The sequence below is a fragment of the Pseudonaja textilis genome, chromosome 3 (assembly GCF_049901715.1).
Source record: "Pseudonaja textilis isolate UNSWEBS1 chromosome 3, rPseTex1.2, whole genome shotgun sequence".
NCBI lineage: Eukaryota > Metazoa > Chordata > Lepidosauria > Squamata > Elapidae > Pseudonaja > Pseudonaja textilis.
In genome coordinates, this window is record NC_141992.1 from 24,793,479 (window position 1) to 24,813,159 (window position 19,681).

General features: G+C 36.3%; 1 protein-coding gene across 1 annotated transcript in view; it reads left to right on the forward strand.

The window, feature by feature from the left end:
* STK4 (serine/threonine kinase 4) overlaps positions 1-19,000 on the forward strand; it is a 59,476-nt gene extending 40,476 nt beyond the window's left edge. Inside the window, exon 11 of the mRNA XM_026697558.2 lies at positions 18,781-19,000. Within this exon, the coding sequence (XP_026553343.1) occupies positions 18,781-18,939 (159 nt within the window). The 3' untranslated portion in view covers positions 18,940-19,000. The remainder of the gene's footprint in view (positions 1-18,780) is intronic.
* Positions 19,001-19,681: the final 681 nt, after the last annotated feature.

A 19,681-nucleotide genomic window follows, 5' to 3' on the forward strand; every position in this document is an offset into this window, starting at 1 on the left:
ACTTGTAATTTAATAACAAGGCTGTAGTAATTTAATCGCAAGGCTTGACCAGCATTATATCAGGTTATGCAATTAGTGACACTAATTGCACAATCTGATATAATGCTAGTCAAGCCTTGTGATTAAATTACTACAACCTTGCTGTTTTGAACAAATTATTTTACTTTACTACGCTTTGTTGATAAGTGTTTCCTTCCCATCTTTCCTAAACTGCTCAGATTTTTATAACACAAAAAAGTTTTACATTGCATTTCTGATTTGCTTTAAATCTCTGTAAGATTATTTGCCCTACTCAAGTTTCATTTTTAAGTTGGGAGATGTCAAAGAGATGTAAGAGAATTGTGAAACTCAGTGCAGGTTTACCCAAAATAGTAATGGAAAAAGATACTCATTATGAATATTCATTCTTAGATGTGTACATGAACTTGGAAACTATAGTTATTATCTTATTACCTTAGGTTCTGTTTAATAAAGTTAGCTTTAACACATTACTTTTTTCATTTCATTTCCCTCAGTGTTACCTGACAAAAATATTTTTGGTAAACACCATTGAGAATAACTACCTTCATTTGTAGCCCTTGAAGCACATTAAAGACTACTGGGTGTTCTTTTATTACATTTCATTAATTAAAAAAAGTAGTTTCCTTTGATTCAATTTAAGCTCCTAGACATTTTTATGTAGTTCTATTGACAACAGTACAGGATTTGTTTGCTATTAATCTAAGCCTTTTTTCACAATCATTTTTTGACTTTTCATTTAGCTTTCAACTCTGAGGTTTCCTGGAGATTTCCACAAAAAAAATCAGCAAAGTCAGTTAGATGCCATCAACTAGCAAATTCAAGTATTTTTTATTACAGGTCTGTCCTGAGTCCAAAGAGACTTTTTTTCTGTGATATACTAAACCTTATTTTAGCAAAAGAGACTTCCCCCCATGATATACTAAACATCATTTTAGCATGTCATCTTATAACTGAATTTTCTGTTTACATAAATGCTGTAAATATTAGACACCTTCAATGCTACAGATTACTTTTTAATTTGCCTTTAACAACAAGTATTAAAATACTGGTTCAAGTGCACAAATTCAGCACTGGTCTGGTGTTTCCTGTGTCAATGCAGCACTTCAGATTTGAAGGAGATATGTGGCTTTGGATTACAGGGCGGCACCCCTATTGCATCTGTCAGCTACTGCTTTAGGAGAGGCATTCTTTCTTCTGGGTTGAATGGCTGCCATCCACGGCTGCTACACGGCTTTAAGGAATTGCTGAGACATGCCAAGTGCCATGCTCTGAAATACATGTTTCTTTCTGTGTAGAGAGCCATAGAAACGGCCTTGAAGGGAATATACAGAAGCAACAAGGGCAGGGACATTCTTGAAGCCCGAGGGAAAGGAGATATTGTTGGGAAGAGACTTGAGTGACTCATTCCTGACTAAGCAGACTAGCAACAGCCTATGAGAACAGCAGTTCTCGCCATCCCATGGGGCCAATTTTCGATCTAGTCTAGCTCATAGAGCTACTACTTCAAATCCAATGCTTGTTTGTAGTCGTAGTGCTACCCACATTGAACATTGTAAAGCTAAGGTACAGTTGATGTTTTTAAATGCACAGCAGTTATTTTAAAAAAACGGTCATTCATGCTCTTATTTTACAAAATATTGAAAGCAGTGTATATGTGCTGAACATTTACATATTCCATTTTTATTTACTAAATCAATTTAAGTGTCCCTGCATCTTGCAGGTGTGGCTTTGGGCAGCTAAGAACACATTATAAACAATGCAAGAAATCAATCTTAACAAAGCATTAAAAAAAAAAACCTGCCGTGATCATTTAGTAGAACAATAACATCCCATGGTAGCTAACCTCCAATTTTGATGCCAGGTCTTCAGTCCTTTGCAAAAGGCGAGTAGCATCAGGGCTGGTGACCAGTCATAGGATTCATTGCAGAGAATTTAGTGCTTTAACATTTGAGAGAACAAATATTACATCTAACCAACCCAGGTCCCTAGATTGCCTGTAAAAAATATTGAATAGTGTTTGAGTCTTTATAGGTTTTTAATATATTGTAAACTTCCAGGCTAAATTATGCAGATTTTTTATATTAGATCATTAAATAATTCTTGTGTCCCTACTAGTTTCTTCTCCAATAGTAACTCTAAAGCTTTTCCTAGCCCTACTACGTCAGATGCTGAAGGCCAAGTTTTGAATCTTTAGTATGCAGTGTGTTTTCTGTAGAAAACTTTTACAATAGAATAGGGCTGTAACGAAGGTCAATTAGCTGAAATTTTCATTTTCTACAAGCATATTTCACTTTTTAAGATTTGATATATTAAATACTTCAGAAGAGCTCCGAAGAATGTTAATGGTCTTACCAGTTGCACAGAGGAAACATCTATTATTATTTAGGGAAATGATTGATAGTGAGGCCTTTTAAGATGCCAAGTGATTTACTGTTTATTGATTAATGAAAATATGTTCTGGTTTACAATGACCAATTTGCCTGATGATGTATTACTTTTTTGTGCTGATGTTTTTTTTTTGTCTTACAATGCCTTGGTATCTTGCTTCTTTTCTTTTTATACACACCACTCAAATAGGTTTTTTAAAATTAAACTTGATGTTTCTCCTTCTAATCCTCCTTGACAGCAATCAAATTTGGAGGACAGTTTGATGCCGAACAAGTTTCTTTTAAAAATCTGATTACTGCAAAGAGGTCATCTTTACAAGGGAAGCACAATTTATATAATGTTTATTTTATAGCCTCAGTCAGTCAACTCTGGCTAATTAACAGTAAACATCAAATGACAATCCATAGGAAAACTCAGCACTCTCAGAGGAGCATAGCATAGCTAAAATGACAATATCCAATTCTTAGAAAATTCTTTCTCCCTTACTTCATTTAGAATAGAATTGAATAACAGAGTTGGAAGGGACCTTGGAGAGTTAGGGTCTTCTAGTCCAACCCCCTTCTCAGGCAGGAAACCCTATACCAGGCTTGTCCAACCTGCGGCCCAAGGGCCGCATGCGGCCCAGGTCACCTTGTAATGCGGCCCAGTGCCCACCCCAACCTTTGTGCCAGAGCCAGCGAGGAGGAGGAGGAGAAGCAGGCGCGAGGCAGGGCGAGGAGAGCGCCAGGCCAAGCAGCAACAGAAAAAGCAGGCACCGTCAGAGCGCCACCTTCTGCTGTTGCCACCGCCATCGCTGCCGCTTCTGCCCCCGCCACTTCTGCCCCCGCTGCCACTTCTGCCCCTGCCGTCGCTGCCGCTTCTGCCCCCGCTGCCACTGCCCCGCCGCTGCTGCTGCTTCTGCCTTCCAGTCCTGCCTCATCCAGCCGGGCCATTTGCAGGAGGAGAGGTAGGCGCGAGGCGGGCGAGCTTCTCCCCCCGCAAAATTTGGCGGAAAATAAACCATGATAAAAAAACCGTGATAAAAAACTGTGATAAAAAATAAATAATTTTTAATAAATAATTAATAATAAAAACATCTCACTAACTTCATTTCCAAATAAATTTAATATGTTAACTATGTTTTCTATGGTTTTTTTGGATGATCAGGTATCGTTACTGTTATTTTATTTTATGTGCGGCCCAAACCAAATTTTCATCTTCTAATGTGGCCCAGGGAAGGTGAAAGGTTGGACACCCCTGCCCTATACCATTTCAGACAAATGGTTGTTCAATCTCTTCTTAAAACCTCCGGTGTTGGAGCATTCACAACCTGTGGAGGCAAATTGTTCCACTGATTAATTGTTCTAACTTTCAGGAGATTTCTTCTTAGTTCTAGCTTTAGTTTGGGAGAAGGACTTTCATTGAAATAAGTGTTGAAGAAGTAGATGAGGCTATAAAGATTTTCCTTTTCCTCCACACCTCATACATTCCCCAGTGCTGCAATGGGTCTTGGAAGTCTTCTCCTGCCTCTAAGACAAATTATAGCATCTTGGGAGAATCTCTGCGTACATGAAATGGTTGCATGAGAGTCAGTGGTGGCGGGAGCAGGACTTTCACTGACTCTGGTATATATTTTTTTCTTTTTTTTCTTCGTCTTTTCCTGTGGCTTATTGCAAGGATAAAAAAATACAACCTAGACACTGGAGAATGAGTTTTTCAAATAAATGGGGGGAAATCCATACAATATAATCAGTCACAATTCTCTATTTACCATAAGTTAATATTTTAAGCAAGGAAAATGGTTTAATAACATTGATTTTGCCCAAATGTAAATGATCCTGCTTTAATTGTTTATGTGGGATGAACACTGTGCTCTTAATGAACAAGTTTTGTTTCCTTTGCTGTATTTAGAAGCCTCCAGATTGGTAATGTTTTGTTCTAAGATCAAGCAAAAGGTGCATGTTGTTCTAACCTCAAAATAAAACTGACCACACATGTGAATATGTTTTGAACTTGTAACATTTGAAGAGATCCTTCAAAGTCAGAATCCATAGCATTTCATAACATTGGCAGATTGTGAAAAGATTGAATATTGGGATTAAAAGATTATAAGCAAACCATGTTCCACACTAAGGTAACTTGATGTCTAATTTTTAAAAACATTTTTTTGTAACTAGTGTGGTTTACAGGTAGTCCTTGGATTACAATGGCAGTTGGGACAGGCATTGCTGTTACTAAGCAGTGTGGTTGTAAAGCACAAGTTAAATGATCCATTGCTTGAGCGGCAACAGTCTCAGCAGTCCAAATTGCTGTTATAACTTCAGTGGGTGTGGCTTGTTAAAACGGGAAGCAGCGGGGGCACCAGGTAAGGAGAATGGGGGTGGTTGGCCGTGGGGAGGGCAAGAGAAGGAGGCTGTGAAACTGCATAAGCACAGGGGAGGGGGCCAGATGGAGATTGTGGGTTAGTACAAGCATAGAGAAGCCAGGGACGCTTAACAGAGTGATTTCCGAGTTTCCCTACCAGCTTCTCTGTAACTTTGCGTGTGGAAAGCTTGGCAAGGAAGGTGGCAAATTGTGATCATGTGACCCATGGGGCGCTTCCTCATATTTTTTTGAAGTTTTGAAAACAGACACTTATAACGATTTGCAAAAATATAACCTTTTTTCATTAAGGTTTTTTTTTTTTTTTTCGTTTGCAACCCAACTTACTACAAAAACTCCTAGTGTTTAAACATTGTTTATAACAGAAGGTCATATTAAGAATGTTTTGTTTTCCTATACATCTAGTCTGAATAGCTGAACTGATTCAGTTTAAACTCTCAGCTTAGTGAGATTATATTCATTTTATGTTTTCCACCTTGAGCTATGCATACAAATAAAATAAAGTTACAAAAACTAAAAAAAGTAAAGAATAAAAGTGTAAAACTAATAAGAAGAAATGATACAATATATATCATTTAGAAAAGCTACCAAAACAGGCTTGAGTAATATGTACAAGATTTGATTTCAGTGTTTGTCGATCTGTTTTTGAAATAGATACTTCTCTTGACCTCGGTGAACCTAGCTCCCAATTAGCTACTGGGTTTGTTGCAGCAGTGTCATTGAGGTGTTCTGCAAGCTTGAGAAATATGATCTCTTTCTGGCTGCATGTCTTACAATGAACTTCTAATCACTAAGCAGGGACATTTGCTTGAAAAGATGGCTCCTTACTACCATTGTAAATCATTTAAGACTATTATGAATATAAAAGGATGAAAAGAATATAGCCACCCACTTCCTTGGTTTATTGGCCATGTCAGAGCAAGCTTTGGTAGTTATATTTCTCACAATAGCTCTCCAAGGTAGTTTGGAATGAGAATATTGACAAAACCAACTCAGTGCATTTTATGATTGAGGATCTAATTTTTTAATGTTATTGGAGTATAAATTTTTCCTCAATTACAAAATATTTTTAAGGTTGAAGTAAGGTTGAATGCAGCATGAAATATAAACAAAAGACAACTGGATGAGACTAAAGATACAATAAGACCATTTTTCTCTCTTCATATTGCCCAATTAGATGTTTATGTTAGGCTGCAAACAACAAAACAGGATACCATTTTTTGTGCTTCCTAATAAATGATGGTCAGAGATGCATTATTTCTGATTCTAGAGGCAATGTATCACTAGAATAATTGGCAGTCACTGATAGCCTCAACCTATATATATTTGTTAAGTCCTTTAGAAAGTTTACTGGTGCAAAAAGTCTTGGATTATTCAGTTGTATTAAAATATTTTAGGATTGGTATCAAGAAAAGATGACGCTTATTTCTATATACTTTCACATATTGCTTACTTTTATACAGGGGAAACTTGAAAAATTAGAATTTCATGCAAAAGTTCATTTATTTCAGTAATGCAACTTAAAAGGTGAACCTAATGTATGAGATAGACTCATTACATGCAAAGCAAGATAGTTCAAGCCGTGATATGTCATAATTGAGATGATTATGGCTTACAGCTCATGAAAACCCCAAATCCACAATCTCGGAAAATTAGAATATTGTGAAAAGGTTCAATATTCTAGGGTCAAAGTGTCCCATTCTAATCAGCTAATTAAGCCATAACACCTGCAAAGGGTTCCTAAGCCTTTAAATGGTCTCTCAGTCAGATTCAGTAGGAATCACAATCATGGGAAAGACTGCTGACCTGACAGTTGTGCAGAAAACCATCATTGACACCCTCCATAAGGAGGGAAAGCCTCAAAAGGTAATTGCAAAAGAAGTTGGATGTTCCCAAAGTGCTGTATCAAAGCACATTAATAGAAAGTTATGTGGAAGGGAAAAGTGTGGAAGAAAAAGGTGCACAAGCAACAGGGATGACCGCAACCTGGAGAGGATTGTCAGGAAAAGGCCATTCAAAAGTGTTGGGGACTTTCACAAGGAGTGGACTGAGCTGGAGTTAGTACATTAAGAGCCACCACACACAGGCAGATCCTGGACATGGGCTTCAAATGTCATATTCCTCTTGTCAAGCCACTCCTGAACAACAAACATCAGAAGTGTCTTACCTGGGCTAAAGAAAAACAGAAGTGGTCTGTTGTTCAATGGTCCAAAGTCCTCTTTTCTGATGAGAGCAACTTTTGCATCTCACTTGGAAACCAAAGACTCAGAGTCTGGAGGGAGAATGAAGAGGCACACACTGCAAGATATTTGAAGTCCAGTGTGAAGTTTCCACAGTCTGTGTTGATTTGGGGAGCCATGTCATCTGCTGGTGTTGGTCCACTGTGCTTCATTAAGTCCAGGGTCAACGCAGCCATCTACCAGGAGATTTTGGAGCACTTCATGCTTCCTTCCACAGATGAGCTTTATGGGGATGCTGACTTCATTTTCCAGCAGGACTTGGCACATGCCCACACTGCCAAAAGCACCAAAACCTGGTTCAATGACCGTGGGATTACTGTGCTTGATTGTCTAGAAAACTCGCCTGACCTGAACCCTGTAGAGAGTCTATGGGGCATTGCCAAGAGAAAGATGAGAGACATGAGACCGAACAATGCAGAAGAGCTGAAGGCCGCTATTGAAGCATCCGGGTCTTCCATAACACCTTAGCAGTGCCACAGGCTGAAAGCTTCTATGCCACACCACATTGAGGCAGTAATTGCTGCAAAAGGGACCCAAACCAAGTACTGAGTACATATACATGCTTATACTTTTCAGAGGTCCGATATTGTTCTATGTACAATCCTTGTTTTATTGATTGCATGTAATATTCTAATTTTCTGAGATTGTGGATTTGGGGTTTTCCTGAAACTGTAAGCCATAATCATCTCAATTATGACAAATCACAGCTTGAACTATCTTGCTTTACATGTAATGAGTCTATCTCATATATTAGTTTCACCTTTTAAGTTGCATTACTTAAATAAATGGACTTTTGCATGATACTTTCATTTTTTTGAGTTTCACCTGTATATCTTTATTTTGCCTTCTCTTTATTCTCAAATATTGCAATTTTGGCGTCTGGAAAACTCATCATTAGAGTTTTCCCCCAGAGTATTTTTTCTGCTCTTCATTGCATGTTATAATAGTCATGTGCACAGTATTCCCAACATGATAGCAACATGGGTTATCAGGTTATCCACCAAAAATCCAGATCAGTTTTCTTGGTCAATCACTGTCAGGCTCAAATCCAAAGACAACACAGTGAAATCCAATCGACTCAATTCTATATTTGCATAATAGGCAGAATCTTGCCAGACTAAAGCTTTAACCTTTTAACCTAATGAATATATCTTGAGAGATTCTACGATGTGGCTACCCTGGACCTCTTCCTTCCTAACCCGTTCACGTTCGGGACTTTGCAGTATCTTTATTTGGGCTTCTCTCTGCAGTGCACTGCTTCCTCCCTGGGAAATTGCAGTGCTCCTGCCACAATCCCACCCTCCACCCACACACACACCTTCAGGTGCACATTCCATCACAAGTTCACCATCAGCAATATATGGGAGATGTCAGGAGTTTCTTTTTTTCTTTTTCCTCATTATGAAGTGGTTTACATTTAATTACACGGCTTACACCAAACTGCATTTCCCCATTTCTGAACCAATCCAACATAAACCTTGGTACTCTTCCATTTATTAAAAGAATCACTCTAAAACAGGAGTCCCTAACTCCTGCTCTGTGGACTGCTACCAGTACATGACCCATTGGCCACACAAGTATTGGGTGAGCATACAAAGCTTCATTTGCACATGCGCAAGATTAGCTTACTTGTGTGAAACCATCCCCTCCTCCCCCATCCCCCCTGCTTCTGCCGGTCTTTGGAGCTTGAAATGTTGGGGTCTTCTGCTCTAAATAATTTGAGGATATAAACTTTTACTCATCAGCCTAATTCTAGAACATTTGTGAATGCACTTCTAATCCAAACTTTTACAATTTTTTTGTTCCTCTTAAGACTCCTGTAGTTATCCACTGCTTTCTGCTCCTAACTAAATATTTTAGAATTAGAATTCTTTTATTGGTCAAGTGTGATTGGACACATAAGGAATTTGTCTTGGTGCATATGTTCTCAGTATACATAAAAGAAAAGATACATTCGTCAAGAATCCTAAGGTACAACACTTAATAATAGTCATAGGGTACAATAAGCAATCAAATCATACTAGGAAACAGTCAATATACATCATAAGGATACAAGTGACAAAAATTACAGCCATACAGTCACAAGTGGGAGGGGATGGGTGATAAGGAGTGATGAGAAGATTAATAGTAATAGTAGTGCAGACTTTGTAAATAGATGGACAGTTTTGAGGGAATTATTTGTTTAGCAGGGTGATGGCGTTCGGGAAAAAACTGTTCTTGTGTCTAGTTGTTCTGGTGTGCAGTGCTCTATAGCATTGTTTTGAGGAAAGGAGTTGAAACAGTTTATGTCCAGGATGTGAGGGGTCTGTAAATATTTTCACAGCCCTCTTTTTGACTCATGCAGTATACAGGTCCTCGACTGAAGGCAGGTGGATAGTAATTGTTTTTTCTGCAGTCCTAATTATCCTATGAAGTCTGTGTCTGTCCTGTTGGGTTCCAGAACCAAACCAGACAGTTATAGAGGTGCAGATGATAGACTCAATAATTCCTCTGTAGCACTGTATAAGCAGCTCCTTGGCCACTTTGAGCTTTCTGAGTTAGCACAGAAAGAACATTCTTCGTTGTGTTTTTTTGATGATTTTTTTATCAATTTATCACTAGGTTAACCACTTACCATGACTGCAAACTTTGTTCAAGCATTTTTTGGCATTCTATAAATTATAATTTGTTTTATAAATTATATTATACATTTTTATAAATATATTATAATTTTTTTCCAAATGCTTAAAATTGCCTAGAAAATTCATTTGCCCTTTCATGCTTGAAGTTTTAGCATTGTTTTTAAGTATTTCAATTGAAGGCTACATACTCTAAACAATTCTTATATTGAAGAAGAAAACATAGTGGTCTGTAGTTCCCCATAATATTTGCTTCTGAAATAGTTCTTTCTGAATATATAAACCATAGTCTATGCATCATTTTCTATGACTACTGAAAAACTTTCTGCAATACTTTATGAACAAACAATCTCTTTACAAACTAAAGCCTTTCATGTATTCCTTTTCATGTTCTTCAGTTAATCTGGAAAAGGCATCCCAATCTTTGAGTTTTTAACTGATTTTTTTTTTCATGGTATTGCCAAGGGATAGTGCCATTGCACATTTGGCTACCACATTGGAAACATTTAGTCTTCTATTTCTTGTGTTTTAGAAATTTTGGCAAGAATGCAAGTTTTACCCAGTAGCAATATTAGCCTTTTGAAGTTATATTGAAGGAATTGCTATTTTTTCCCCTACCCCACTATTAAGCAGGATTTAGATTTTTATTCCACCATTTTTTAAAATAATAAACATCTCAATGCTTCTTCCTCCTCTTATTTTTTCCACAACAACTATCTTGGACAATGATTGGCCTAAAGTCACCCAGCCAATTTTTCATACTGTACCTAGAGGGCTAGAACTCACACATTCCAGGTTTCTAGAGCAGCACCTTAACCACTACAGCAAAATTTCCCCCATGTACCCAATATTCCTAGTAAAAAGGTTAATTCTAGTATTAACCGAATTAATGTCCAAAACTTTTGAGTCACTTCTTAATGTGTAAGACAGCATTTCTTGTTGCCATAACATCAGAATGTTGCAGGAATATTTGCTTCATTCAGATGAAGGTGGTATTTAATTTTGTTGTATGAGGTGCAATGACAATAAGCTAAACTAAACTAAACTTTAAGTTATTTTAATCCTTTTCCCTTTTCTACAAATAAGCCAATCTTATAGATATTGAGTGACTCAAGACTAGCTTTTCAAACACATAGATTTGATAAGTGGACTATAGTGATTTTTGAAATGGTTATTTTGTAAATGAGCAGTATTGGTAGAGAGAATGGTATATTTGAACTTATTTAGTTAAAAAAATTGCTTTCCTGCAAATTTGACCATTGTCCTGAGTTCAACTTGATTCTAGAATCCTGCTTTTATAAATCAGTTTTGACTTAATATTTGATCCTCACAACATGGGTGGTACAGCAGAGCAGTATTGTTCTTAATATTTTCTTAATGCATGGATTTATTACAGTGCTCTATATGAGATTTCCCTTGAAAAGCAGTCAGACGCCATAGCTGGTCCCAAATATTATGGTATATGTAATTATAGACAAGTGTTGTTAGGTACAGTTGAACCGTTGCTCCATGAGTTGCTTGGCTTCTGTGAATTGGTCAGCTTCTGAGTGCAATGCAAAGTGTTGGTTGTTTATTAGAAACCTATCCATGGCATAAAGCCTGGCTATCTAAAGACCACGGCTTTCCATGGTTTTTGCCCAATTTGTATGCTGTTGGCAAACTCCATGTCCCATCCATTAAGCATAGTCATCTCATGAGACCTAGGAGGCATGTTTTTTGGGGAACACCATTCTTCTGTAAGATAAACCTGGTCCCCACCCTGGCCATATTCGAAAGACCTGTGATATGTAATCCAGGGTTAGAGTGAGTAGTCAATCTGGTGTGTTTGATTATCTTTTTAATTGCTGTTTTTCTTAAAGAATTTGGGTTTTTTAAAATTGTATTTTTTGTTTTTACTATACACCAGTGTGTGTGTGTGTGGGGGGAATTCAATTTTTTTTTTTTACTACCAGTTCTATGGGCGTGGCTTGATGGGCATGGCAGGGGAAGGATAGTGTAAAAAATCTCCAGTCAGAGGTGGTATTTGGCGGTTCTCTGAACTACTCAAAATTTCCGCTACCAGTTCTCCAGAACTGGTCAGAACCTGCTGAATACCTCCTCTGCAATACACCCTCCAGAGTTGTTATGGAGTTGGGCAACTTTATTTCTAAATAAAATTCATCCCACATCCTGGTAAGATTGTTTGGTAGTAACCAGGTTCTGTGAATGATAGAGATCATGATGAGTAACTGGTTTTAATACTCTAATTTAAATTGAATAGCAAAAATATGTCAGATTAGAAATGAGCAATACTATATAAAATTAGAAGTGGGATAGTTAAGGATGCAATTATACTGCAGCTGTTTACAATAAAGCCTCTTTTGCTCATTTTTTTTTCATTTTGAAAGAGTGTGATTTTTTTCTTTATTCCAATGTTGTATGTATGTAGATTTTCCTAAGTATTTTTACTCACTTCTTCCTCCTTTCATGTTTCTGGTTTTGGAAAATTAATATAGTTCCATGGGGTCCTTGGTGCTCTCTGAGCTTGGTTGTTTTCTTGCAGATATTTCATTACGAAACTAGGTAACATCATCAGTGCTAGCTACAGTTAGGATGTTAAATCTTGTTTAGTAATGAAATGTCTGCACAAAAACAATGAAGTTCGGAGAGCACCAAAGATTCCTCCCAGGTCAACCCTGAGCTACAAATATTGTCTTCTAATATAGTTCAAGAATTACTGCAAGAAAAGTATTGCAACAAGGAGTATAACATATTTTAAGATAAATACATTTTAAATACATTTTTATTTTAAGAAAATAAATTTTCTTAAATAGAAGTTTGAAAGCTAGGCTAGCTGTGACTTCTTTTTACTGTCAACTATAAGCATAATTACTCAGGCATAATTCAGAATGTATTAATGTAATGCAATTCAGTGAAACTATCCCATGGGCCGGATATTTTTTTTTTTCCTGCAGAGGATTGATTCAGGCTCTTAGAAGCCCGATATGGTTAATGTGTTGGTAAATTGAAACTGCAAGATTTGATCTCTCATCAATTGTGAATGCCATGGAATCAGTTCTTGCAGCTTACAAAGTCTTCTACGGCTTAAATATCCTGTGTCCTATGGATGTCCCTGCCCTATTAAAAGTTTGCATTTCAATATCTGTATAATCTATATATATATATATATCAGCACTGCCCAATAACAGAATAAAGATTAATATTGTCTGTAGAAAGGGAATTTAAATGCACAAAGCCTATACTGTTTATTTTATAGATATGTATTTGTCCAATTTGTATGGTACTGAATCTTTTGGACCCCTGATGGCTTACAACGGTATACAAAAATACAATATAAACCTTCAATAAATAAACAAATAATACAATTCATAGTAAACAGCATAGTAGAATAGCAATAATAACTATAACATTCAAGTAAACAAAAAAATTTCTTCAAGGACTCTCTGAGGAACATGATTTTCTTCAAATAGGGGCAAAAATTTTAAACTCTTTCAGGGTTATCCTAATAATTAGATGTATTGCTTCATTAAGTATTAATTACTTTGCTGTCTAAAATCAGAAAATGAAGTATTTATTTTGAGGAGAAAATAAGTCCACATGAAACAGCCAACAATTTCTCGATTTGTAAGTATTTTAATGCTTCAGCTATAATAAATGGCTGTGTGAAAAAGGTCTGTGTTTCATTTTTGTTGATCCTGAGATGCTGACCTTTGCTTTTTTAATTCAATTATAGGGTAGGAGTAATGGAAGAAAGACAGCATCTTTTGTGTGTTGTTAGATTTAAATTATCAAAGCCTTTTGATGTCCTTTAAAGATTTATTAGATGAAATGCTTGTAATTGGCTTTTGTGAAACAAGACAGTTGAGGCACCCTGACATTTCTTCCCTTCTGAGCAAGCTTGTATCAAAATCAAAATGCTAGCAGAAATTAAATTTGTACTTGCAGATACTAGTATGAGCAAACTGAAACATTGGTCCAACTTAGACATATTGTCCAAAATGTGGGATTTGCATGCATTTCATCATTTTTCCCCTCGAATACTTTTAAAATTATTACTTTATTTTACATCTAAACCAAAAGTGGTTTTTTTCAAGAGGCAACTGGATTTTCTGGTTTTTCTTTGAAGACGTTTTGCTCTGAACTGAAGATGTTCTTGGTTGAGAAACGAAATATCTTCAGAGAAAAACCAGAAAGTGCAGTTGCCTGAAAAAAGCACCTTTGGGACAACCATGACCTGGATGGCTGAGAATCTCTATAGACTTTTACATCTAAACAGGGACATTTAATTTTATATCTGTTAAATAATTTGTAAAGGTAAAGTAGTTATGAAGAGGTAGTTCAGATCAGGCAAAATTCATACTTTGAATGCTAACAATTAGCACTAGCCTTAACTTAATTCATATAATATAGTATAGAAAATTCTATTCCCTTAGGATTTCTTTGCATAGAATTGCAATGAGACCTAAGTATCAAAAGTCTGAGTCCTATGTTACACATGAAAAGGAAATGAATCATGAGATCATGCACTTTAAAATCTTTCTAGTCCTGTAAGAATGAAATTAGGATAGCTATTTTTCATTAGAGAATGAAAAGGTACAAAGACAGGAGCTCAAAAGTCACTGCTGCTTTTCCTGCGTTTATCAGGCAATACCTGATAAAAGAAGCTCAACATAATAGCAAACAAATTCATGCATTCACTGTTTTGGAACAGTGGTTACATAGCATGCTACATAAAATTCAAATGAACTGTATTGTTGGCCCTATTTTTTATGGAGTAAGCCACTGTATTTGAGTGTCTTATAAAACTGGGTTACCAAGACAAATTTATTCCTTGAATTTGGGAATAAGCAGTGGACTAGTTACATTTCATACATTACATTTGATATCCTATAAATTGAATATATCTTGAGAAGTTTGTTATTGATGAATGGGATCTCTTAAAGCTGCTCTCAAAGTCTATGTTAAATTTAACCTAAAAGCAAGTTTATTCATGTACCTGGATTCAATTTAACCTTCTTTTAGATCAGGTGTTAAACTGGATTTCTTCAAGGGCTGGATCAGCCCTGTTTCTGGTGGCAGAGGCACTGCGGGCTGGTTCTTTGCTATTTCCAGGCCAGTCCCAAAAGCCAGATTTAAGCACCCTGTGGGCTGGATCCAGCCCAATGGGCCTTAGGTTTGACACCCCTGTATTAGATCATCACAACAGTGCTGAAAACTGAAAGTGAACTATTGTGAGTAGTATATGGAGCCTGATTACTATTCCTTAAACTCCCAACTTCTTTTCCTGAACTATTTTTAAAAAAATCAGGGCAAAATGATATCAAAATAACAGTGATTGAACTTAAATCATTATGAAATGAGTACTAGTCACAACAAATTGGTGAAGTAGGCGATGTTTATTTATTTAAGAAGAATTAAAAGGCTGCCTAACTCACTCTTGGTGACTTATGGTGACTTATATCAATAAACTCCCAGTAGAAAAAATAACCCCCATTGCCCTGGCAACAACAATTGGCTGAGCCACTTGATGGCCCCGTATCACTCTGGGATGCCCAGTCGCAGAATCATTCCCTCAGGACCATTTGAAAGAATGTCAAAGTGGGGACCAATCTTATCTCTGCAGGGATGATGTTCCACAGGAAGGGAGCCACCATGGAGAAGATCTTTCTTCTTAGTCCTGCTAGATGGACCTTCTTAGGACAGGGGACCTATAATATTCCCTGTCTCCTCACTGTGGTGGGTTGGGTAAATATGACTGAGAAAATATGTTAATATTTAATACGTACTTTTTCCCCCTTGGGCCCCTGTGAATGAAGAAACACTAATTCAGTTGCCTGGTAGCAAAACAAAATAACTCATCATAAGGAATTCTCCAGACACTATCTTCCTTTTTTCCCAGGATATCTGGAGTCCCTCCCCTTGTTGAAAAATCAAAATGCTTAGTTGAGCCTAAAGAATTATGTGCCTCCACATTACTGATGAGGTGGCTATTTGTCTTCACACATTAAATGGATTCCCATATTTTTCATGCCAAATGTGAACACATATTAAAGTTTCTCAGGTCTTCCAATCCTTGATAAGGGAACTGCAGCTTAAATTAGTTTTCCCCACCACTTTCTAATATGCTGAACCAAAATGCAATGTACATATTGCTATGAATGCACTTCGTGTGGCTGTTTGCAATAACTCCTGATCCAATATGCCTAAATTATTAAGCTGCATTAAGAGTAGATGCTCGTGCTAAGATTTTCACTTTTTAGATTCTCTAAAATATTAATAGCTTTCCATGTTGTAAATTTACAGGAATTCCCACATAGCACTTGATGTTCCTTTTCAGTTGTTTCCCATCTGTAATACTTTTTGGTCACATCATCTTATTCCACAGTTTGTGTTATGGCTAGAATATATACACATAAATATTTAAGACTTGGTCCTGTTGGTCCTAAAATATCAGATTTGGCCTTTCATGAAAATGTGACATCTTGCCATTTCAGAAAATTTCTCTTCAATGTTTAAAAAAATCAGGACAGTGTAGAATAAGAAAGCAACTATTAACTGCTGAGAGGTCTACAAGAATATATTCCAGAATTAGTTCTTCCATCTCTGTCTCCTGACATAGTTCATCAGAGTAATTGAAGCAGTTTTTCTGTAAAGGATGAAATCCGATGGAAGTGGATTCTGATAATTAATCTCATCCAATATTATTTAGTCCCTTTGCCTCTAGTGACAGCAGTTTTTAATGTAAACAGTCTGAGATAATGTATCTTTATGATGGCTTGCACTTTGTCCAGCAGTTAGATCTAAGGCAATGATTGAAGAAACAGAGAAACTTCTGCATCTGCTCATCTATGTCTGTAAAAATTGGCTCAGTGTTGCTGAGGTCTTTTTTCCTGGAATGTGAATTGAGTGCATAATAATTGCTGACCAAGTTTTTGAATCTGTTTACCAATACTTGAACTGAGCATGGAGCCTTGATCAGCTTTCTCAGACTTGGAGGCATCAAACTGTGTAGGCACTGTGGCTTCCAAAATTCCCTAGCATCATAGCAGATACGCTGCTAGAAGAGGTTGCAGAAAATGAAAGGATAGGTTTATTTGAAAAGGAGCTTATATACAGTCTATTGATTCCAAAAGTCTTGTAGTTAAAATTACTGAATCAGGAACCGCTGTGATCTTGCAATTGAAATACTTTTCACCCTGAGGCAATATGTAGACATGAAGCAATAGGCATATTTCTGCCGAAGACTAAAATTAAGTTATATCTGTGTTCAAATGTGGCAGCTACTTCATGCTTGGTCTGTACTGATGCTGTTTCTAGGAGATTCAGACATCCTCCCATGTTCATGATTGTATACTACAGGCTTTAAAAATGTTTACTTAGTAGAATAATGACCCCCCTAAAATCTGTCAATATTGTAGAGTCCCTGGTTAATTACGCATCCTGGACCAAATTTTCTTTTGATAATAGTATATCATTTGTAACTAGACTGCTCAATTTCATAGCAAAAATGCAGTTAGCAAGCTCCCCTATTACCTTAGATTGAATGTTTAAGAAACAGTGTTTGTGAGGAGGGAAGAGTTGGTTTCTCTGGGCACCAAACTTTTAAGTATATTGATTTGGACTAACAAGCTGTACTCCCTTTTAGCAATGATAATAGGCTACAAAAGATACACTACTGCTCCAAGGAAAAATTTTCACCACTTAATCTTAATTTAAATCATGAATTGAAAGAATTTTTCAAAAAATTTTTTTTCAGTTTTGTGTCTGAAACCAGGATCCTTCCTTACTCCTGGTTTGTTTTTTGTATTGTGCCCATCTGGATTTTGTATGAATATATGAAAACAGACAAAAAGCTTACCATGGTTATTTTGTTATTCTATAAATCTGGCTTATTGTGGCAGGAAATCAATTTCTGGCTCACTGCAAATTGAGATAAAATAAAAAGTCAGAAACTTTAATTAGTTCAATCATGAAGAGTCAGTCAGCGATTGTTTTTGGATGCTGCATTTTGTGTGTGCATGCCGTTTCTATCTAACAATCCTATTTAAGTGTGCATGTATTAAATGGGGATCCTTTGGCTTAATCTTGAAAACACTCAGTATTTTTATTTGAAAAACTGTAAAGGTGGAAGATGATGATATTTTAACCAGACATCTCACATCTCTTTAGTGATTTGGGATAATGGAACTTTTAATCAAAACACTCAACTTAATATTTTCTTTTTTGCATTATACTTCATCCTATTATTTCAGTTCCTGTGGGTTGCATGTTGAAGAGTCAGATCTGAAGCAAACGTTACAAGATTAGTATAAAATTTTAGCTGGTCTAATACATTTAAAGGACTGTTGGCTAAAGTAATGTTATCGTATATGGATAATAATATTATCTTTCTGCCATTGGTTGTTGCAATTGCAAGTCAAGTCAGACCCAATTATACAATTTTTCCAATGGTGATTAAGTGAATTACAATGGTTATTTCACAAATCACTCAGTTGCTAAGCGAATTCAGGTTCCCCAATGGGTATGTTTTCCCAGGGATTGGCAAAAAGTTACAAACAGTAATGACAAGACTATAGGATGTTGCAATCAGTAGTAAATGCAAGCTAGTTGCCAAGCACTCCGATTGTGATCACATGACTCTGGGCACCTATAAATGCAAATACAGCTCATAAGTCACTTTTTCCAAGGCCCTCATGACTTCAAAAGGTTGTTAAATGAACAGACGTAAGTCAAGAACTTACCTGTAAATAATATTAGTTAACAATTTAGGATATTCATGGTACTATAAAGTCTTCTCTTGGAGAAGTATGTAATATAGCACATGATATGCAGTTGTTTTCTGCTGAATTAAGACAAAGTAGTGCATCATTTCTTATATAATAAAGGGAAAATATTCCCACTATCTGGGAATTAGGTATTACAATGGTTATGGTTAAAAGTGCATTTTTGGCAAGGCAGATGAAGGTAGGAACAGTAATTAGACGTAGCGTTAACAGTAAATTTCATTACACTTATTTGCCAAAAGTAAATTCCTCCATGTTACTCTTTAGCAACATTAATTTGGTTCCATCTTTCCATTTCTATCTGTCCTTTTTGTCTGTTGCAAGTTCACTCTATTTTATTAATTTATTTTGCCTTATGTTTTTCTTTAGTTGAGGAACTGGACAGTTGATGAACTTCAAAGACGACTTGGGACACTTGATCCCATGATGGAACAGGAGATAGAAGAGGTTCGACAAAGGTATCAATCAAAGCGGCAACCAATTCTAGATGCCATTGAAGCAAAGAAAAGACGCCAGCAGAACTTCTGAGGAAAACCTGGCAATAGAATAGATTTCCATCATTCCTTACAATAAACTGTTCTACAATAAACTGTTCTATGACTACTGTGTAGGTGGATTTCTATTTCTATTGGCTAAGCACCTTTTCTAACTCAGGTATGCCATTGAATGAAGTCCTCATGAAGAGATCATGCTTTGTGTGAATGGTAGATTTTAGATACATTGCATGTTGCTTTTGAGAATTCCTGACTTAGCTGGGAGCTAAACTTTGTATTACAAATCAATAGAAAAGTGGGAAACGGATTTGAATAAAATTGGTACTCAGATTTTACAGTGTTTACAGTTCAGTTCCAAACAATATATGTATTAGTTTAACCTATCAGAATGTATAGTAGATTTTGTATGAAAAACCCAAGTAAACAGGACAATAATTCTGACGTCATGTTCTTAGATGAGGTATAGAAATTCAAATTTTTGCTTTTTCATTGAACTGTTAAAAACATTATAAAATCAGTCCTTACACTAATCTATTATCTATTGATCCAAAAAACATTCATCATATTTGATATATAACAACCACTTGATGTTAAACAATCCTTACTTTCATTTTGCCGTATTGGTATAATGAACTTTGAAAATGAGTTAAAAAAGAAAGGTGATTTCCAAATAAATTTATGCTCCAGCATTTGAAAGGGAATATGAACTTTATCTAATCTAGAAACTTCTAAGAGCTCCATGATTTTTATTTCTTTTTTTAAAGTATTACTCCTCA